The following is a 24474-nucleotide window of genomic DNA, read 5'->3' as shown; positions in this document are numbered from 1 at the left end:
GCGTTATGATTTTTAGATGGCTGATCTCATTTATGTAGGTGGGCTTGACAGTGCCAATGTTCCATTTTCCTGCTGTAGAGGACAAAAGGTAGGACATTTCTCTCACTGGGACCAAACTTGCATCAGCCCAGATTACATAAATTGTGTCTGAGGTCAGTCAGAGAAACAAAACACAGGCCTGCAGTCATACACTTTAGTATCCCATCTGCACCACAATTTCATTTTTAACGGCTCAACCTCAGGCATTGTGTTTTATTCTCCAGCCACAGGGCTGATAAAACAGGAACAATGTTTTTGTTTTAGTAAATATCCTTGCCAGACTGCAGGAAGTCATTATGGCTATCTAGCAGTGGGTGGTCAAAATATATCCCAGATGTTCGAAATGTCTAATGGCCAAGCTTGTCACTTCCACTTGCTGTCATGCTGGGATGTGGACAGTCAGTCAACCCATGCCCGTGACGTAAGTGGAAAGCCAAATCCAATTTCATCTCTGACACCTCAATAAATCATAATCATAACCCCAAAACCCCGCAGCTGTGCAAATTACTCAAAGCTATTAAAAAGGAAAATCTTGCATGGTATGTTGAGTCCGTCTGCTATCACGGTTATTGTTGTGTTGGTTGGTATCAAGTTGATACTAAACTTTCTTAAGAAATGTACGAAGACCAGTCTTTCTGCAGTAAATATTGACTCAGTTTGGTACCCGAGGGCTGTCTGAATAACGAGTGGCTGTTTTCCAGTAATCACATATGTATTTGAGTGGGTTCTTTTAGAAAAGTGCTCACGGTAATGCAGCTGTGTGCATGAACAGTCAAATGAACTTCTTGGTATTACTGCAAACAATATGTCTTCAGTGAATATACAATAAAAATATCAGATCTGTGCATTACAACCAACCTAACAGACCTGCCACCTGTCTATTATTGCCATTAATATAAATCAAAAAACCATTTCAATAAAAAAGGGAATACATTTTGACTGACTTCTTTAACTACTGACTTCATTTGAAAAAAAATGAATAAATTAAGAAACACCTGAAAATACATGCCAGCTTTATTTTTATTTGTTAACTTGAGTATATAATAATAAATGTTTTTGATAACATCAGTAAGTCGCAATGATGAAGACCTGCAGGTGCAATTGCAGAAATAAGTGTAAATACTTTAAAAATATTGATGCAGATAGTTTTACTTATTAATTTTCTTATTTATGAAAATGAATGCACAAAATAAACAGTGGGAAAAATATAGATGATATCAACTATATTAATATATACAACATACTATATTAAAGGCACTGACAAATATGACATTTATTATAATGGATTTATGTGAACATTGTTTTACATTCACTTAAATTAAGTTTTTAACATTCTGTAACAGTTAAGGTCTATTAAATGTTTAAAATGATTGCACAAACATTTTTATTTTTTTAAACGATTGACTGCACTTGCTGATTGATTTCTGTGGAATCGAGAAAGGTATAAAGAATTGTGAAATTTTGCTGGTAATACTACTGTGCCAGCCCCAGTTTTTTTGTTTGGATGGAAACTGACCTGAAATGGCCAGCAGCATTTTCCTGCGGGCTCCAAATGTAGTGATGCCGAGCTCTTTCAGGTCCTGATCGGTCAGCGTGAGGAACGTCTGAAGGTCAATCTGAGAAACAGACACAAACTGTATTTTTAGTTTGGACGACTGTGAAAAATGACTGTGGGGAGAAAGAGGGAGAATGGTACAACAGTGCAGGATCAAACCTGCGTCTAAGTGCATGTGCACTGACCACTGCACCACAATGCTCTCTCTAACTTTCTGATGATATGTTTATAAGATAAAAGCCAGAACCAAATTTTGGACTCCTCAATGTTATCTCTGGCATCTTGAAATACAGGACTTGGCATAATGTGTGAATTGCAGATCTTTTTGGCTATTCTGAGGGTTGCTGGAAGTTGCGTCATTGTAACCTCGGGCCAGTTTGACAGCTTACATGCAAGCCAGATAGAGCTGTCACACTGACAGTGTTTCTGCTGCGTAACAGAGCTGTGGCTCCACAGAAAATTAGTATTTCTTTTATTAAAAGCCATTAAATTGGAGTTGGTCATTCAGAATTATTACAGACCAGACTGTCATGAAATCCAATACTGTGTGTGTGTATATATATATATATATATATATATATATATATATATGAGAAATGGGAAATTTACATCCAAATTGTTCACACTCATTATGTGTGGAACTTTTCAACCCTGACAACTTGTCAAGCCATTCAAATTCAAATGAGTCAGCTGTTCGCTCCAGTATTTTATGTTGCTTCATAAAAGCCTATTTAGCCAAAGACTGATTTAAAATTCATTTCCAACATGAGTTAAAGAGGCTAAGCGCTAATAGCCACAAGACATAAAAACAACCTCCCGATGGCAGAAATCATCTAAAGCTCATTTAAATGTTCTCATCTCAAACAACAACACTGATAGAGAAGATATCGGCAGCTCCGTCTGTACCTCCTGCTGTTGGAAGACGTCTGTATATTTCCCGAGGCCAAGTTTACTGAAGAGCTCAGGCAGATCTGATCCTTTGAAAGATGTGTTGAGATTACAGCCGTTAGTTCCCGTCACCGACGAGATGCAGTCCATGTAGTTGCTGCTGCTTAGGTAGTGTTCTAATCCAAAAAACATAAAATCATAGTTAAGCGTCAACCTTGTTATCTATCAGCACTTTAAGGCTTTGCAGATACCTTGTTTTGGCCAAACTGCATTTATAGCCTTGTGAAAAACAATCAATGCTGTTAATATAATATGGATAAAACAAAAACACCCGAAGTACTAAAGAGAGCAGAACACACTTAAACTTTTAAAAAGTGCACTTTTATAATAATGTCAAATTAAAAGTTTACTTCTTAAGTACATTCTAAAATCACAGTTTGTCGTCATTTTTTGTGATGCTTTAAAGAAGTACACTTTTTTTTTTGATGTGTAACATAAAAAGCATATATAAAACAAAACCTTGATTTTGACTGATTTAATTGTACTTTATTTTTTAACTAGTGTGTTATATTACATTTAAAGTAGAAATATTTTCAAATTTATCCAGGATTCAAGAGAACATTAACATTAAATTAAAGTTAAATGATCTTTAAAATGACCTTCAATATTACTATAATACTGATATTTTGTAATTGAGATATTTAACCATAAGTAATTAAAACACGTCTTTGAATTCATGTCACACACACACACAAAAATAAAAATAAAAAAATCACTGAGCTCAGTCATTCTGACTGAAGAGCAAACCTGTTTTGTTCTGCTTCCTTTTGGGGCTGATGGGAGAGGGGAAGTCACTGTGTGCTGGGAGCCCGCTCCCATTCCGTTCCCTCCAGTTATCCGAGTCACTGCCACTCGCCACCCCCTCTCTACTGTTGGAGCGGGACAGGGCTAGAGGCGACCCCTTATAAAACACAAATCATATCAAGTTTATTCCACTAAAAACCCGCAGTGATGCATCAACACAAAATAATAATAGAGCTAACAGTCATCAGTGAGAACACAGCAATATATGGTACTGTACACACTGAACGCACCAAATAAACTACTATCAGTGTACAGCAATTCATAGGAGAGAGGTGCCTAGCCATTTTGCTTGGTGTGCTTTTACCTCATATGTAGTTGACATCGTAGGTTTATAAGACACATGGTTTGCCCGGCGCAATTCCTTAATAGTTTCTGCAGGCATAGACTTTGAGAAGCCCAGACCGCTCCACGTGTTAGTAGGTGTTCGGACCTCTGTCACCACTGGCTTCTTTAACATGGCTGAGTATAGAAACAGAAGAAGATGATGTATAAAAAATAAATAAAAAAAAAACACTTAATAGAAAAACAAGAAAAAAAATTCCATGACATTATATTTATTATTTGACTGCATAATTCCACATAGAAAAACCCTGTTTGGTCAAGCTGTTTTTTTCATTCAGAGCATCACATCAGTGGAATTCAATACCACAATCAATTAGAGAATGTACATAATTTAATGAATTTGAAATGGCTTCTTCATAACCAACAATGTGAACATTAATATTGTTTATTTATCCAGATTTCTGCTTGCTTATATATATATATATATATATATATATATATATATATATATATATATATATATATATATATATATATATATATATATATATACACACACTTTTTTGTCATTTGTCCGCATTTGTTGTTTAACTGTATTTTAGAGAATTATTTATAATTTTTGGTTAAATTTCGTTGACATTGTTTTTCTTTTTTTCTTTCTTTCTCTAGTTTTTTGGCCTAATAACATCAGATTTTTTTTTAGATATATTTTTATATTAAAATTAAATAATAAAAATAATAATATATACCAATATAATAATATTAATATTATTAATATATTATATATATATATATATATATATATATATATATATATATATATATATAAATAAATAAAAGATATTATCATGGTGTATAATTGAGTACTTTACCAAAAATCTGCATAACTATTTATTATATTAATTATCATTTTTAAAATATATTTATCTGTTATTTAATTATTAATTTTAATAATATATTATTCTTTTTTCACATTACAGTACTGACCATGATTTTTACAATAAGGAGAATTTTGTTGGAGGAGTTGTGAAGTAATTGTCATGAAAAAAATCACAACACAAAATATGTAAATAGTTCTTAAACAGCTTAATATACTCACAAAATAAACTAACTGTTTCTGCCAGTGTGTGGCAAAACATGACCTGGGTGGTATTCAATAAAATGCATTTTACTGGTGTTTTTTGTGAGATGAAGGAATCAGGAATTATAATTAGTTGAGGAAGAATTTGATGCCAAATTCCCCTACACTGTGCTAAATCGGTCAAAACTCAAAAGTTTTACAATAAAACGGTGTGTGCCACATTTCCATACAGTTTCAACATAAATCATTAACAAAGAACTTTTTACAGTGTGCAGGCAAGAAGAGCGTTAACACTGGGTACATTCCTCATTCTCAGGTCCATAGTTTACAGTAAGAACGCTGGACACAGGTCGTGAGGTGTGGAGAAGCTTTATGAGGCAGAGTATATTTACCGTAAATGTGAAACAGGGTTTTAATGACACCCTACTCACTGCCAGACATTCGGCCTGTGAAGACACTGTAGTCCTGCTTTGTTCATTGCTGGCACACTAGACTAAACACAACCGGTTTCCAATTCCCCCAGCAGCCTACCAGCAGAATTGTTTTTAACAATATAGATGGCTGGGATACACTCTTTAAAGCTCTGTATATAGCTTTAACTGTGATTTGATTTGTCAAGCACATACCTTTGGTTGCCAATAACTTCTTTTGCTCGTAGTCGAACGCCTGTAGAGGTGAACAGAGAGAAAGCAAAGAATGTTTAGGCTGTTGGAAAGGATTTAAGAATTATGTCCCTCATTTCTCCTGTCAGCTTGGTTTATAGAACGAGAAAGGCAAATGGTAAACATTGCCTCATTCTGTCAAAACCATTTAACAGACTGTGGAGAACAGAATAGTGCCGACTTTCTGTCGTTTCAGAAAACACGGCATTGTATTGAGATGCAGGGCATGTGATCACAACATAGCCGGAACATACATTCTCTTATCTTTAACAAGGCTGCATTTATTACAGTAAAAACTATAATATTTTGAAATTATATTATTTCTATTTGAATATATTTTAAAATGTAATTCCTGTGATGTAAAGCTGAATTTTCAGCACATCAGTGTCACATGATCCTTCAGAAATCATTATAATATGCTGATTGGCTGCTTAAGAAACATTTCTTATTAAAACAGTTAAAAAAAAAAAAAAACCTTAATCAAACAGTTTTTGCTTCTTAATATTTTTGTAGAAACCATGATACACTACCATTCAAAAGTTTGGGATAAGTAAGACTAGTAATTCACAAGAATGCATTCAAATGATCAAAAGTACAATATATATATTTTTAGTAGTGCTGTCAAATGATTAATCTCATCCAAAATAAACATTTTTGTTCACATAATATATGTGTATGTACTGTGTATATTTATTATGTATATATAAAGACACATACAGCATATGTTTTGAAAAATATTAACATTTATTTACATGCATATATATATATATATATATATATATATATATATATATATATATATATATATATATATATATATATATATATACATATATTAATATAATTTTTATTATCTATAAATATATTTCATATATAAACATAACATATTTTTCTTAAATATACACATACATGTGTGTATATTTATACATAACAAATATACACAGTACACACACACATATACTATGTAAACAACATTTTGGATGCGATGAATCGTTTGGCAGCACTAATTTATAATGTTACAAAAGATGACTATTTCAGATGACTATTATGCTTAGAACTTTTTATAAATCAGAGAATCATGAATAAAAAGTATACTTGTTTTCAGCTTTGACAGTAATAATAACCATTATAAATAATAGATAATAATTACTGAATATTTCTGAATTATTTTTCATAGATGCAAACAGGTAAGGGGGAAAAAGGTGAGAACCGGGGGCATGCTCCACACAGATTTTTTTTTTTTAAGATTTAAAGGTATTTTATTTTATTTTTTACATTTTTTACTACCTTGTATGTCCAAAACTGTAATTTTTCATACAAACACAAACACACACACACACACACACACACACACACACACACACACACACACACACACACACACACATCTTGTTGCAATATTTTACAAAAATCAATATTACATATATTTGGTCAAAATCCCATGTTATGGAGGCTATTTAAGACAACGTTGGCTGATGTAAAATGCAAAATGTTTGCCTTCTCTCTCTTCCCTGTTCCCACATCTCAGACCTCAAATACATAAAATATTACCCTTTTTAGAAATACAAAACTTACTAGCAGTTTTTGTAACTAAGGGCAGCACTTTCACTCTTCTAAAGAGTTTGGGCTCAGTACCTGCATGCTGGAGAAGGAGGACTGGGGCGGTAGGCGGATTCTGTCTGAATTCTGCTGAGCGGCCCGTTCTGCTGCTCTTTCACTGCCTGGAGCGCGTTTATCAGCCACCGGACTCTCTGAGGCACTGGAGTCAGAGTCTGACAACAGACAGTCTGAACTACATGGATAAAAGAATAGATACATACAAGCTGCATTAGTGGCTAACTCTAATACTAACAAGTGATTGACTGTTGAGTGATTGTGCATGTGATCATACTGTAGGAGGGAGTTCTTGGTTCCCTGTAGCAGCTCCAGGGCTTGCCTCTTTCCTGACGTCGTCTTACAAGACGCCAACATCTGCTTCAGTTCATTGCTGTTTCCCGAGTGAGAGGGGCTTCGAGGCATGCCCACCTCCACGAACGTATCCGATCCTGAAACACACACATAGACGAAACAGTGTTATTCTTTCCTCAAGCCCCCATATTGAACTTTTTGGCTGAGAAGTTTGAGATTGTATTCCTGCAGTACTCAGCATCAGAGGATAGAACACGCCATTTACTCTCACTGCTTTTAAGGAATAACGAGATTGAATTGACTTCACCTCATCTGAAAGCAAAAACACTGCACACTGACTAAATGGATGTTAGGCCAACTCAAACAGCTTTAACAATGCTGGAGCACGGAAAACCTTGGCCTTGTATTTCCACAGATGCCCCATTCAGGGAGCAGGAAGGAATGGTATAATTATTTGGAACTGAGTTTATATTTATCCATAATTAGACTGACCAAAGTCAATAAATTCTCGCTTTCGATCTAGAGAAGGTCAAGGAGTTGTTTCAAGTGCTAATCAAACAGCTGACATAATTCAGCGGTGAATGTCACTGGTTGCATCAGGCTCGAATAAAGGAGAGTATAATATATCTTTCAATTAATGTAGCCTTGGAAAGTGGCATGCATGAAATGTTGATTCACATGGCTTACACTGCAGTATAAATAAAGCTGACATTTACCAGATAAAATTACTCAATTCTGACATATGTCAGGGATCAGTCTTGGTGAATATGCCATCACTCTTGACTGACTGTAATAGGTAAAAAAAACAAAAAAAAAAAAAAAAAAACATACAATAGGACCCCAAATCTCGGTAGTATGTATATATATATATATATATATATATATATATATTATACACACACACTTATTAACAATTATTAATATTAATATTTTACAATTAGTTTATTTTTCTGATCCCACTGGCAAACTGTTTTATCTATATTAAAGCATTATGGATATTTTTACTAAGAAAAAAGCAAAATGACTTTTGCAGTTCAGAGAAATGCATCTTGTATCGAGGATATAATGAGGAGCTGTGGGTAATGCAGACCTTGGTCTTGGCTGGACTTGCTGGACAGCGGTTCAGAAGGGCAGTGGGGACTGGCTTCCTGCACAGAGTCGCCATGAACTGCGGTCAGAACTTTATCTGCCAGAGACGCTGCAGACATTCTGCTGTACATAGTGCTGGGCTGCTACACAACACACATACACACAATATTCTGGTCAAGGAAAGTCGAAGACTAACTATGAGAGATATACAGGACAGCTTTTTAGCATAACTACATGTCATCTCGTGATGGTGAAAGAAGACTCACTTTGCTACTAAGGGGGGACACGGCTTTACTGCAGTCTGATACTCCGTTGACTTGGGCGTCTATGGGGGCAAGACCAGGTGGAGGGGACGGAGTGTTCTGGGTGTAGCCTGGCACCCCTGACAGCAAGATGCTCGTTAGAGTGGCCTGGGTGGCTGGGTGGATCATCAAGTGTGATGAGAAACCTAAGAAAAAAACAATTATCCAGTTTGCTTTGAAAGATGTATCTAACTATTGTATAATAAAAAGACATATTGTATTGTATGATATATGATATGATATATGATATGATATGATAATGGACTATCTTCTAAATAAAATTAATAAAAAATGAAATAAAATAAAATAGACTTGGTTCTAAATAACAACGTGAATGTAAAGTGGACTGAGACCCTATCACAATCAAAGGTTTCACTTTCAAGTTCAAGTTTTATTTAATTTCAACATAACTAAAGTGTGAACATATGGTACGCAGAATCCATACTGAGTGTGTAAGTCTAGGATGTGTGCCAGCCTTACCTGGAGTGCTGGCAGGACTGGCCAGTGAGTTGGGCCAGAGATTGGGGCTGGGTGTTCCAGAGGTTGATGTCTGTAATGGGCTGATGGAGCTGTTGAGAGCGTTGAGAAAGGAGTTGGTAGAGGGTCCTGTCATGGAGGCAGTTGTAGGTCCCAGCAGACCTACAGGTCAGACAAGAAGATGAGACAATAAACCAAAAACACAATTTCAACAAAAGACATGTTCTGTGTATGTATAAAGGAATAGTTCAGAAATGAAATCTGCTGCAAATTTAGCTACTCTTAGGCTTTCTGAGATGAATGAGAGTTTTTTTTTCTTAATCAGAATAATTCAGCATTACATCACTTGCTCAGCAATGGATCCAGCAGTAAATGGGTGCTGTCAGAATTAGTCTAAACAGCTGATTTGTTTATTACAAACATGTAGCTTTTTACTGCAAAAGATGTTAACTGATGGACTGGGGTGGTGTGGATTAATTGTGGTGTTTTTATCCGCTGTTTGGACTCTTATTCTGACGGCACCCATTCACTGCAGAGGATCCATTGGTGAGCAAATGATGTATTGCTACATTTCTCCAAATGTGTTTAGATGAAGTAACAAACCCATCTATTGCACATTTTGTATGGCCTGACAGTCAGAAAATGTTCAACAAACATTTATTTTTGAAAGCACTTACTGTGCAAGTAGCACATCTTATTCAGCTGTTCAGCTAATGAAGTGTTCATTTTCACAACACATTTTAATCTAATTCTAGCGATTTAGACTTCTGAATAAATTCCTTTAATTTTGGTCATATTTTAGCAGGGAGATGGAAATTCTAACTGATTTAGTTCCCCTAACTTTTTCTGCTTCCAAAATCTTCAATATTTAACAGTCTCTTGGGAGTATGTTACATAGCCTCATTAATATTCATAAGTCAAGCCGACAATAATGTTCCCCTCGCTTTTTGAATTGTTCACACACCTCTGCATTTTGGATTTTTGAATACTGTAAAGTGTACTCCTGTATCAGTCCACAAAAAAACAAAAAACAAACAAAAAAAAGATTCAGGAACTGATTCAGATTTGTTTATTTAATTAAACTCAAGTTGATTAGAAGAATAATGTACTTTTATAACTGCCGGAAATAAAGGTACTGTTTTCTTACCCAGGCTGGTGAGGCCGAGGCCAGCAGAGGCCAGGATGTCAAGGCCAACGGGGCAGCTGAGAGGTGGAGGTGGAGGTGGAACAGGAGCGGACGGAGGACTGCTGCTGGTGGGGACTGATACCCCACTGCTCTCCAAACCCAACAGATAACGCCTGGCCTCATACATGTTCAGAGCATTCCTCTCCACACTCTTCACTATCACTGACTGACAGCCCAGAGAAAAAGAGATTTAGAGTTTAGAAATCAGCTCCTGTCCACTAGTAGGCGCTATATTTGAGGTCCATGCAAAAGTCATATAGTGTTTGTTTGGTGTCATTCAAAAAACAACAACAGCAAATTTTAGCAAGTTTTATCAACAATAGAATAATTAATTGTCACAAAGACAGTAAAGTCCCGTTCACACCAAAGACGTTAAAGGGATAGTTCACCCAAAAATCAAAATTATGTCATTAATGACTCACCCTCATGTCGTTCCAAACCCGTGAGACCTCCGTTCATCTTCGGAACACAGTATAAGATATTTTGAGTAATGAATAAATGAATAAATGAGTAAATGAATTACTCCAGGATATTGATTTATTTGAACTCAGAGGGAGTGTCAGCCATGTTAAAAAAGTTAACAGCTTAAGTCATTTGTGGATTAATGCTTATTGTTGACGCGAACCGTTTCAAACGATTCAGTTCGATTTGGTGAACTGGTTCAAGAAGATCCGGTTACATCGAGTGATTCGTTCGCGAACCGGATGTGCTGTGAACGCGCTCATAACAGACCCGGGGAGAGAAGTCAATGCTGAATAAAGTTGTAGTTTTTGTTATTTTTGGACCAAAATGTATTTTCGATGCTTCAAAAAATTCTAACGGACCCTCTGATGTCACATGGACTACTTTGAAGATGTTTTTATTACCTTTCTGGACGTGGACAGTATACCGTACATACATTCTCAATGGAGGGACAGAAAGCTCACGGACTAAATCTAAAATATCTTATACTGTGTTCCGAAGATGAACGGAGGTCTCACGGGTTTGGAACGACATGAGGGTGAGTCATTAATGACATAATTTTGATTTTTGGGTGAACTATCCCTTTAACTTTAACGATAACAATAAAGATCAAGTTTTAAAAATCATTCTCTATTTAAACTAATTCGATAATGACTCAGATGAAGTATGTTGTTGGAATTAGTTGTTGGAACTGATGAATGATCTAAACATTGACTGCCAATCTTGTAATGAAGAGAATGTTATCATGCATTGGTGTGGATGATAATTTATTGTTATAGTTATCATTCTTAGTCTAAAAAGGCATTAAGGCGGCGTTCACACAGAACATATTTTTGCAGTCCACTGCGCTGATTTTCAAATTTTTTATTTTTTATTTTGTGTAAACATGCACTATTCTTAGGTGTTTAGCTTTTGCATTTTCATCTTGCATATGATCTGTCGAGTGACAGATGGTTTGGGCTAAACTGTGCTCAGATTCAGAGAAAACAGATTGAGAAAACGAGTCCAAAAACTCATAATCAGTACATTTTTCCTCTGTAGAACAGAATGGCATCATTATGAATAATGTGGAAGGTGTTTCCTTTTAAAGAGAGTTAATTCATGATTTTAACAAAAATATTTTTGCCCTTAAGGTCCACTTACTGTAGATGTTAAAGGATCTGAAGAGCAGCAGGTGCTACACACACAGCAAGAAACAGCACATGGTTTGGTGAACTTTACCATATTTCACTTTCATTATTAATTCTATTTTTGATATTTATATTTAATTTTTAATTGTTCTGCTAATTTGCATATTAGAGTAATTTGAAGACTGGAGTAATGATGCTGAAAATTCATCTTTGCATCACAGTAATAAATTACAATTTAAAATGTTAGTTATTTTAACAGTTATTTTAAATTTGAATAATGTTTCACAATATTACTGTATTTTGGATATATCTATCTATCTATACATACGTGTGTGTGTGTATGTGTGTGTATATATATATAATACACATGTATATACGTGTATATATAAATATATATATATATATATATATATATATATATATATATATATATATAGACCATTTTATAGTACATTTTAGCTGTCAAAAGACTGACATTAGAGATCTTAATTATTGAACTGAAAGCACTTTTTGTTGTTTCTATGATTTACAGTGATTATGACTTTAATAAAATACCATGTCTTTAAAGTCAACAAAGCAGCATTCACAATCCATGTTATTTTTTTTATATGATGTATTTGTGATTGAAAAACAATAGGCCAAAAGATTGCATGGTGATTACATTGTGAAAGTATTTCGTGACAAAAAGGTTGACAAACAGCAGTGCTTAGTGATGCCAGTTCTAAAGAAGTTTTCAAGAAAGATAACAAAGCCTAGCTTTTTTCCTTTTTACAATAACATTCACATATGACTCATTCAAAAAGACCATAAACATGCATTAACAAAATAAATACAGGGTAAATTCTGAATCCTTGCTAACTTGAAAAGTTCCAGCAACACATGAAATGTTACTAATTTTAGAACAGGACATTCACTGCATGCCGCTAAGATACAACAAAGAGGATATCATTTTGATTTGATGTCAACATCCACACACAGAATGAAAACTCTAAAAGAAGCAAAGTCTTTCAGAGTAAATCAAACTCAACTTTTTTTAGTGACAGTGCTGTGTGAAGGTCTGCGGAGTATCAACCTGAGCTTTATGATGGCAAATGAGTGAAACAGACCACGAGAGACTTCAGAGACTAAGATGAAAACTCCCAACGTCAGCTCAGACTCTGCAGAAATGGAATGCGTCCTCAGGAGCCACATAAATATACCACAAGCTGCATTTCCACTTTTAACACACAAAAGAGTCTCAAGGCCATTTCTAGTTCTTAGCATTCCAGTTAGGGCCCATCCGAAGGTGATGATGACTGCATTAGTTGTGATGGCTCTTTGGCCAATTGAGGCGAGAGATAATAGCATATAACTGTGTGTGTTGGTCCCATCCCAGATGATCCATGGTTCCAGAGACTTTTAGGAGCCTGTAAATGTGTCTGCAAAGTATCTGTCATTATTAAGCAGCTGAGGTCTTGATATTACTAAGCACTTTCAGCCACCAAGAGACATGCCTAGCATACAGATGAAAATATTTAATTGTAAGTAATCTTCCACTTTTTGACAGAAAAATAAAATCTGTAAATGCTGGTTCCAGTAACAACACTCACAGTGAAAAATAGTGCACTGTAAAAATGCAAACTAAACTCAAATGATTTTACCATAGTGCATGATTTGTAAACTAATTCATTTTGAAGTTTGCATCACAAAACCAGCTCTATATGGCTTACCCGGTACAGCATTATGTACAGTCGTGGCCAAAAGTTTTGAGAATTACATAAATATTGGAAATTGGAAAAGTTGCTGCTTAAGTTTTTTTTATAGTAGTTTTTTTATTATACTCCAGAATGTTATGAAGAGTGATCAGATGAATTGCATAGTCGTCCTTTGCCATGAAAATGAACTTAATCCCAAAAAAACCTTTCCACTGCATTTCATTGCTGTCATTAAAGGACCTGCTGAGATCATTTCAGTAATCATCTTGTTAACTCAGGTGAGAATGTTGACGAGCACAAGGCTGGAGATCATTATGTTAGGCTGATTGGGTTAGAATGGCAGACTTGACATGTTAAAAGGAGGGTGATGCTTGAAATCATTGTTCTTCCATTGTTAACCATGGTGACCTGCAAAGAAACACGTGCAGCCATCATTGCGTTGCATAAAAATGGCTTCACAGGCAAGGATATTGTGGCTACTAAGATTGCACCTAAATCTACAATTTATAGGTTCATCAAGAACTTCAAGGAAAGAGGTTCAATTCTTGTAAAGAAGGCTTCAGGGCGTCCAAGAAAGTCCAGCAAGCGCCAGGATCGTCTCCTAAAGAGGATTCAGCTGCGGGATCGGAGTGCCACCAGTGCAGAGCTTGCTCAGGAATGGCAGCAGGCAGGTGTGAGCGCATCTGCACGCACAGTGAGGTGAAGACTTTTGGAAGATGGCCTGGTGCCAAGAAGGGCAGCAAAGAAGCCACTTCTCTCCAAAAAAAACATCAGGGACAGATTAATCTTCTGCAGAAAATATAGTGAATGGACTGCTGAGGACTGGGGCAAAGTCATATTCTCAGATGAAGCCCCTTTCCGATTGTTTGGGGCATCTGGAAAAAGGCTTGTCCGGAGAAGAAAAGGCGATTGCTACCATCAGTCCTGTGTCATGCCAACAGTAAAGCATCCTGACACCATTCATGTGTGGGGTTGCTTCTCATCCAAGGGAGTGGGCTCACTCACAATTCTGCCCAAAAACACAGCCATTAATAAAGAATGGTACCAAAAACACCCTCCAACAGCAACTTCTTCCAATAACCCAACAACAGTTTGGTGAAGAACAATGCATTTTCCAGCACGATGGAGCACCGTGCCATTAGGCAAAAGTGATAACTAAGTGGCTCGGGGACCAGAATGTTGAAATTTTGGGTCCACTGCCTGGAAACTCCCCAGATCTTAATCCCATTGAGAACTTGTGGTCAATCCTCAAGAGGCGGGTGGACAAACAAAAACCCACTAATTCTGTCAAACTCCAAGAAGTTATTATGAAAGAATGGGTTGCTATCAGTCAGGATTTGGCCCAGAAGTTGATCGAGAGCATGCCCAGTCGAATTGCAGAGGTCCTGAAAAAAGAAGGGCCAACACTGCAAATACTGACTCTTTGCATAAATGTCATGTAATTGTCGATAAAAGCCTTTGAAACGTATGAAGTGCTTGTAATTATATTTCAGTACATCACAGAAACAACTGAAACAAAAATCTAAAAGCAGTTTAGCAGCAAACTTTTTGAAAACTAATATTTATGTAATTCTCAAAACTTTTGGCCACGACTGTACAGTTTTAAAAGAGTTCAAAGACTTGTAGAATCAAGCTAAAATGGCACGGTTGCTTCAGAAAATTTCTCTGTTTCTCAAACTGCATTAAAACTCAAAGGACATGCAAACACTTAAAAAATGTGATAGTAATATAATTATTATATTATATTATATTTTTCCTGTTTTTTGTTTAACAAACACGATCAGTTTCACCAGGGAAGAACTGCTGAACATTCGGCAGAACACACCACAAGATTTTTTACCGGATTTCAATTATTCAGATGTTTTACTGAATGTTGTTGTCGGAGCAGCGGCGCTGATCAAACGCTATAGGACACGCAGATGGGGAAAGCGAGCTGGAGCGCTTGTCAGACTCAGGAAGCGCGGATTTCGAACGCCTTTGCCTAGCATCCATCTGGCAAATCTCCGCTCTCTATCCAACAAAACGGACGAACTCCTTCTGATCTCTCGGACAAATAAGGATTTCTCAAACTCTGCTGCTCTGTGTTTCACGGAAACCTGGCTGAATGACGCCATACCGGACAGCGCGCTCCATCTGCCGGACTTTCAGCTGTTTAGAGCAGATCGTGACGCAGAATCAATGGGGAAATCGCGCGGCGGCGGGACATGCTTTTATATCAATGAACGGTGGTGCACAGATGTAACTGTGTTAAATAAGATGTGCTGCTCAGATCTAGAAGCACATTCAGACCAACGTAAGTTATCTGAATAAAGTGAATTAGTTTAGGGCTAGAACATCCAATCCCCTAAACTACAAACATCTCTGCTCCTCAACAATCACATACACCCAGTGCATCACTTTCATAGTCTAAAAGAGGCGGAACCAAAGTCAAGGCTGTTGGCTCAATCGCATGCTGCACTATCTAGCTGAACAGTGCCTGTTTTCTTCCAGAGGTGTTGCGCAGGATCAACACGTCTTTACTGTCATAATAAGCTGCAGACAGACTCGCAGGAAACAGCAGGTCCCTGAAGGCCACATGGACTAAGCCGGGCCTGGTGCAGTCCACATGTCAGAACTGTGCATGTGTTTTTCATCATTAATTAGCTGGGATGTTTGCTGCATTCAGTCACCAGATAACCGCAAATGATTATGTAACATTTTTGTCAGCGCAGGCAATGCCCGTGGCGGCTCGCCAACATAAACCACACGCAGGAATGCGAATGGCCTTTGACTTGGGCCGTGACCCTGAAAACACATTGTTAGCCCAAATGAACTCGATCTGATGTTTGTTTGGAATGGCCAAGCTGTTGTTGTCATTGTTTGCATTCCATCCTCTTGATCGCAGAACTATTACTGTTGCCATAAGCTCTTAAAACTTTACAGAGAAATTAAACACTTGTATAATTGCGTAACAAATGTTTACCAGGGTATTCCAAGAATAAAGTTACTTTAATTAAAATTAGTAACATGATACATGCCAAAACAAAAGTATGCAGGTCCAAAATACATGTAATATGGTATTTTGTACTTTGATAGGTAAAAATTGATAGCCTGAATGCACTGTAAGTCGCTTTGGATAAAAGCGTCTGCTAAATGCATACATTTAATTTAAATTTAATTTAATTTACTTTATTATTTAAAGGTTTGTAGGTAAAACTTTCATATATTAATTTTCATCAAGGCTGCATTTGTTTGACCAAAATACAGTCCAAACATTAATGTAATGTAAAATATTATTACACACTGATTTCTATTTTAATAAAATAAACATGTAATTTATTCCTGTGATGCAACGCTGAATTTTAAGCATCATTACTCTAGTCGTCAGTGTCATGATCTTTCAGAAATCATTCTAATATGCTGCTCTGCCGATCAAGAAACATTTGCATAATATTTTTGTGGAAACTGTGATGCATCTTTTTCAGGATCCTTTGACAAATAGAAAAGACAAGCATTTATTTGAAACAAATCTTTTGTAACATTATAAATGTCTTTACTGTCACTTTTGATCAATTTATTTCATCCTTGCTGAATAAAATATGTATTTCTTTCAAAAAACAGGTAATGTATGTAGTCAGGTTATTAAAAAAGAGCAAATGCACATACATTACAAGCCATAAACATCTTAAAAACATCTGCTAAATGTTTTAACATCCAACAGGGTGCATTTTAGCCACTTGTTTCAGATGAGAAAACAGTTTTCTTGCAAACTGCTTTGTGTTTGCAGTGCATGTTGTTCTGGGTGGTTGCAAGTCAAAAGAGTCAAATATTATAAGTCTGAATGCTTGGAAAAGTAATAGTGCACCTCTTCTCAAAAAGCCACATGATTTAATCATTTATTTCCACATTCATTTTTCTGTAGCAAAATCATTCATTTTTCCACAGCAGCAGTTCAGATCGAGTTATGTACCAAATTTTAATATGTAAAGTGGTAAAAAGGAACAACTGACTGGACTCGAACACAATACTAGTGATTAAGTTTTGGATGGTTCCAAAACAAACGAAGCAGCCCAGTGCAAACCTCATGAATATCCACTGATACATTGTAAGTATGATGATATTCCAAACAAACATATTGTCAAAACAGGACTGATAATATAAAGCGCAAGTTGTCCTCTTCTTACAATAACTAGACAAAAGATGACCGTAATCATGGTAGGCAATGCTGAGATACTACTAGAACGATCCATCTGACCCTGAAGGCAAGAAACTGTAAGTGATGACAATGTGATTGTGAAGATATTTCAAATGTTGTTGTACAGTAAATGTCATTTATGTAACACTTCGATAAGTCAAATTCCAGTGAAACAAGAGCAAGGGTGTTGAATGCTAAACAGTAGCGTGGGTGCATTTACATGCAACCAAATAATTCATTTATAATCAGATTGATGATTCATGTGAACTGATTGAAATTTCGATTGAAATGATTACAATTAAGCCACAATTATGTAATCGTTCAAAGCGGCAATTAATCGTTCAGAGTCCACTTATGATATTCTGTGTGCTTAAGATGCATTTTTTTTTTCTTTTTACGTGTTATCTAAAGGGTTTTACCATTCTTTTAATTTTAGTTTTAGTATAACCCTGTAATTCAATACAAATTGTAACTTTTTTATAATTTAAAGAAGTAACTAATCCGATATATAGTTGACATTTGACGCTTAATTCTATACAAAAACACTAAAAGTTTTTCAGAGTGTTTTCAGCTTGTTTATTTTCATATAAAAATATGGCATGCAATTGCATCAAACAATGATATAAACATTGTTCAATGTAAATTGTGATAATCGTAATTAAAATTCGCAATTACAATTTCAAGGGAATAATCGACAATTATGATTTTTGTCATAATCATGCAGCAGGGGCCACCAACTACCGGCCAGGCATGCATAATACAGTAATATTGGTCATTTTTGTGGATTCATGTGAATGGGATCGTTTTGACAATGTTGTTACCTATATGCAAAATTTTTCAAAAATGCAAAAGAAAAACATTAAATTTTTTTAATAAACAAAATGTCATTTTGTTTTGTAAACATACCCTGTCATATTTACTAAAAAGCTTTTCTGACAGTTATGTCAACTTCTTTTTTAGGTATATCATGAAGACAAAAATGACAATTATGTAGATATGGTGAGAGTTTCACAGTGCCCTTTCCTGGCATTTCACATGCACATACATCTTATCTATATAATTTTGACCCATACAATGTTTTTTTGGCTATTGCTAAAAATATATCCCAGTGACTTAAGACTGGTTTTGTTGTCCAGGGTCACATATATATTGCAAATATAAACAAATACGTGAATCGGATCACAAAGTCTAGGGTTCAAATGAACTGAACTTTCAGAATCTCAAATTGGATTGCTTTCATTCCAGCTGACTAAAATTGCATGTAAATGAGTAACAGAAAGATGCCACAGCTAAGAAACTAGTATATATATACACATACATGTTCAGCAGAGCACATTTCAGATCAGATGAGGGACACCACAGGTCTTACCTTTCTTTGACTTAGCACCGATCTTTAGCTTGGAAGGCCATGCAATCTGAGTATCTGTCTCCTCCATGACCTGTGGGACAGAAAATTAAGTCTTTAAAAGACCATATTCTACATGTTTTTCAGGCAATTCTACTTATACTAATACGTTTAGTGGAGTTTTTATAACAGAGCACTGAGCCCAAAATCAGCATATTAGAATGATTTCTGAAGGATCATGTGACCCTGAAGACTCAAGTAATAAAGCTTTACCATCACAAGAATACACGGGAATTACATTTTAAATGCTTAAAAAGAAGCTAATTTAAATATATATATTTTTATATTATATTTAACATTTAACTGTATTACTGTTTCAGTATTTTTGATTAAACAAATGCAGCCTTGGTAAGCAGAAAAAAAAAGAGAGAAAAAAACCCCGAATTATTCCAATCTTCTGACCAACATTTTATATAATTCACACTCTTATTCTATTATGTGAGCCTTTTAAATAGCAAAAAAAGGTACATCTACTATAACTTCATCTTAACTGTCCAATATTGTGATAAAGCTGTGCATGTATAGCACTGCTGTTTGTCTTCACTTCCTCTCCATAGTAACAGTCAACATCAGAAATTGGGACCACCATGGTAATCCACATTCCAATAATCTGATGTTGGTCATCTGAATAATATGTCAAGAGCTTGTGTGCCTAATATGTTATTAATGACATACCTCTAATTACTTAACAACATCAGAGAAGAGCCAAGAAAAAGAAATGTGCATTCCTGTCAAGATTACATTTTCACGGGAGGGGTTTTTGACCTTTCTTTGAGATTTAGATGACATGAAAAAGAAAACAACGTGCATATACAGGTAATTCATAATCAAAATATTTATCCCTTAACCTTAACAACGGGTAATGACGCTTTGGGAATTTTATTTGGTCAAACTAACTTTATTCCATGTGGTTAATCATACTGAAACACCGGTGTTCTGTAAGACAGTAAACGAAAAGTGTTAAAGATTTAAGTTTTAGGCTTTTGTTCTGCATGTCAGGTCAAAAGAAGTTTAACTTTTTACATTTTTTTAGCTTTACATTTTGATTATCTTGAAATTTTAAATCCTAATGAGATCAAACCAATTAGACCACCTCAGAAGACACATAAGGGTATCGACTGCTTTAAACCTGTCCTTATGTGCTTTTTGGAGAACTGAAGTATTGGTCAACTACACATGCACTGAAGGGACCTACAGATTTATTTTTCTAAAAATCTTGTTTGGTGTGTGACGGTTATAATCACTTAGGATGGCATGAGGGTGTGTAAATGACAAAATTTTCATTTTCTCAATTTTTTTTGAGGTACATCAATATGGTAAGTATTTAATTAAAATTTTAATGAATGGATTTGAAAATAACTTATGAACAACAAGTCACCATTTGTTTGCCAAATAACATCAATCCCCAACATAAAACTGTACGTAATATAATCTGTTGAAACCACCCATGTAATGATCCATTTCGCTATGTCACATATGTTGTTCAGTAAGAGTAAAATAATACCATCTAATTGCAGTAAGCAATAAGACAAAAATCTCTGGTGGAAACCAAGGACCTATAAATGGAAAGCAGAAAATATCCCTCTGAATATTTTCAGCATTACAAATGGAGCAAGTAAAAGCCCACAGCCATCGGGAGAGAGTTTGAACAGGATGTGAGGGCCAGCAAAGTGCTTGTAAAAGTCATTGTGCAGCTGTATCTAGTGATACCAGCAGTGGCCAGTACAGACCTGTAGGGTCACTGATTCAGATTGTTGCTGTCTGGATAACAACAGAGTCTTGACTCTGAACGAAATAAGCTGATATCACTTCTGGGCAGTAGGCACTACCAAGGACTTTTACTAGCAGATGTCACCTCTGGCTCTGTTCCAAATCTTAGTAAGCTCCCTCTGTGGGCATCACAAATACTCCAGATGTGAAGGTTGGTCTAAATATTTGGCACTAAACTGCATTATTATGCCTTTTAAGATGTCTTCTTTTGGCTGAATTCAAAATCAATATCGCACAATATTAAAAAAAATAACTGGAAATAGCCTATGTGACTCTACCTATATTTTTGCAAAAACTTACCTAATGTATATATACAGTTCACTGCAGTTTCCAACTGAAATGAATGCTAGAGGCAGTAAAACTATATATTAGTTTTTTACAAAAAGTTTGGGTAGATTATCGATTAATAAACTTATTTTTGCACAGTTGTTTCCACAATACTATGTTATGACTTCAACATGTTATTACCATAGCACATTATTTGTAAACTAATACATTATGTGATTTGCATCACATAACCAGCTCCATATGTATGGCTTTTCAAATATAGTAAACTTGCTCGATAGCTTACCTGGTACAGCATTACACTTATGAAGCATAATGTGTACAAGTCACAATGAAAGCTCAAAATCCTCTAGCATCAATTTAAAATGGCATGGTTGCTTCAACAAAGGCTTTTTTTATCTCCTGTTTGCTTTTGCTAGTTCTATTGAATAGGTTTAGGGTAAGGTTTAGTGTTGGTGGTATGTTCATTTCCGAACTGCCATGACATATTACAACAAACGCAATAAAATGATGCCTAATTTACATTCTTCTGTTTTGGATAAAAATTAATGTGCTTTTAGCACCACTCTGAAAATCACGGGCCATTTTGAAAGTCCCGTGAAAAGTGCAAGAAGCAACATAACATCATTTTGCAGGAACTTGTATGTTACGGTATAGGATTTGTTGCCTATTAACAGTGTTCAAAATAAGCTTTCATTTCAGATGCTGCTTTCGAAAGGCAGTTAACATCAAGGCAGTATGTAATGTTTTGGAGCAGTGTGCTAGTGGTGCCACTGTATGTCATATTTCTCTTTTACGGCTCTTTATCAATTTCGACTGTGAAGAATTCTGTTTGCTCTGTTTTAGACAGACTCACTCAGAGAACTCGGGCTAGCATCCAGCTATCTAACAATGACCCGCATAAACGCTTCTGTGAATGCTGTTTTTGGCAAAGCTGTGCCCGCTTAAAAGATGATTTCAAACAGACCACACACAGCTCCCGAAAACTTACACAGCTAAACGTTCCATGTTACTGGACAGATCTGTAACAGCTCTAATATTCTTACAGATGAAACGGGCTGTTCATTTAACAAGTCCAGAATTAATACTCAGCTCTGGTTGCCCAGAGACATTTCAAGGATATTGTGTTTTTAGAGCCAGATTAAATTTCATATTTTTCTATGAATTTATAAAATAGGATGTGAATATTTGGGTGAAGACAAAAGCACAAAGAGCCTAAAATATCTTCTAATCTAATCTAAATATATCTCAAATACGAATAAACAAATGTACAGAAACCTACAACAAAATATTTTACCAAACCTGAACATTTTGAACATCTACAACAAAACAACACTTATAAAAACTATAATAACATAAGTAGTGCTAGAAATAGATTACATTTTTTACATCAAATTAATATTCATTAATTTGATGTGATGTGTATATATATATATATTAAAATAAATATATTTAATTAAATACAAAAAATGTATAACATACTGTAAGCAGTTATACAAATTGTTTAAAAAATAATTAATCAAATTAAAAAACAAATTAAGTACATGACACAAATAACACTTAATGAGAAAAGCCCCCACATAAAAAGCCATTTTTGTGGCAGATACATAGACAAAATATGTCTTTTGGGATCAAAATATAGTTACATACATAAAATATAACATTAGCCTATCATTGGCCTACAATCTGCAGAAATACATTAAAGCATAATATTCCCCCAATTTCTGTTAAATAATAGGAGTAGATATGTGCATATACTGTAACATTGAGGTTTTCCAATGGCTTACCATTAACAAATGCGTTGGAAAGAATAACAAAATGGGAGAAAAAGCTTGAACATCACTTGTATATACACCATGTGCCAGACTACTTAGACATGTTTTAGAAAAAAAATTACTTTTTGTTATATATTAAACCATGTGATTGCTGTATGTTTTTGGTGCGAGCACACTCCTGTTGCGCTCCATCGTGAGAATGGACAAAATGATGCAAGACTGTATTTGCCACCTGTTTCCTGCCCCAGTCCTGCTGTGCGGTGCCACAGGTGTTCAGCAAGGAATTCTGGGCCTTCCAGGACCAGACTCAATTTGGGCCTTAGTTCAACAGCTTTAAGTGTCATTAAAAAATACGAGGGACCTTCTATTGACTCAGCTGAGGCTCTGAAGTGTGTTTGGTCCACTGGGTTGGGGTGACATTGTTCCTGTTTTTATCAAAGTTTGGGTACGTAGGGAGCGTGAACTTACATGAGTGAGAGAGACACGTAATACAAATTCACCTCAGCAGAGCTGTTTGACTTGCAGGGTAAGAAACAAACCTCAGTTTTTACATAATCATATGGAATGGGAGGAAATGCCTCAAACTGTTTGTACAGCGGAGGCCGGAACTGTATAATATCACCCTGTTTTCTTGATCTCCTCAAAAAATTGCTATCTTTGAAGATTCCCTTCCATAAATAGAAAGCATCGGGGGAGTTGAAAAACAAACCAGGGTGCTCTATTCGTGCTCACTGAAAACAAAAGTACATCTACTGTTCCGCAACGAAACCATACGATTTGCTAAAAGCTGTTTTATACATCAGTAAAATCAACAGTGACTAAACACTCAACGTCATGCTGGCCCTCTGAGCAGCATGAAAAACAAACTATTGCTAGTTTTAATGAATTATAGAGAGAAAGCGACCAAAACAAGACAAATACTAGAACGCCCCCATCCTGTTATAATCAACAAAGCTGTCACCGCATGTTTATACAGCTTTGTGTGACTGTTTGAGTCTTGCAGTACAGCTTCACTCTGTTCTGGACTCGTGAATCCTCTCATTATAATTTAACTGGAGTCTAAAGTCATATCAGAGATATTTACCTTACTTTTTCTTTGTTTTCCTCAGACTCAAATCAGATCTCAGTTGTTATAGACTGACCATGTTTACATGCACACCTATAATCAGGTTGCAGCCATATTCTGAATATAATGTTTTTAAGCAAAATGTTACTTTTGTTAATATAGTTTTTCACAATAGTACTACTTTTTAAAAATAATTTAATAATAAGGACTCAAACACTTTTAGCCCTCACACAATAAATGGAACAGGTCGGACAATTGTTAATTTGAATTGGAATCAGAATTTAGGGAATCAGATTTTTTTTTCTTAAACTAATTCAGGGAATCGGACTGTGGCATTTTCATGGCTTTATACTAATTAGATTATTGCCAAATTCTGATTA

The 24474-nt window shown here is 35.5% G+C and overlaps 1 protein-coding gene across 1 annotated transcript in view; it reads right to left on the bottom strand.

Moving 5' to 3' along the window:
* Positions 1-24474, bottom strand: part of LOC109085093 (protein bicaudal C homolog 1-B-like) — a 52348-nt gene that overhangs the window by 4720 nt on the left and 23154 nt on the right. Inside the window, exons 3-14 of the mRNA XM_042734714.1 lie at positions 19149-19232; positions 10295-10517; positions 9151-9309; positions 8635-8816; positions 8370-8511; positions 7263-7416; positions 7007-7163; positions 5336-5375; positions 3651-3805; positions 3290-3443; positions 2501-2658; positions 1556-1655 (exon numbers count right to left, since the gene is read on the bottom strand). Of these exons, the coding sequence (XP_042590648.1) occupies positions 1556-1655; positions 2501-2658; positions 3290-3443; positions 3651-3805; positions 5336-5375; positions 7007-7163; positions 7263-7416; positions 8370-8511; positions 8635-8816; positions 9151-9309; positions 10295-10517; positions 19149-19232 (1708 nt within the window). The remainder of the gene's footprint in view (positions 1-1555; positions 1656-2500; positions 2659-3289; positions 3444-3650; positions 3806-5335; positions 5376-7006; positions 7164-7262; positions 7417-8369; positions 8512-8634; positions 8817-9150; positions 9310-10294; positions 10518-19148; positions 19233-24474) is intronic.

The sequence above is a fragment of the Cyprinus carpio genome, chromosome B12, assembly GCF_018340385.1.
Source record: "Cyprinus carpio isolate SPL01 chromosome B12, ASM1834038v1, whole genome shotgun sequence".
Classification (NCBI taxonomy): domain Eukaryota; kingdom Metazoa; phylum Chordata; class Actinopteri; order Cypriniformes; family Cyprinidae; genus Cyprinus; species Cyprinus carpio.
The sequence above is the reverse complement of the archived record's forward strand: the minus strand, read 5'-3'. Positions and strand labels throughout refer to the sequence as shown.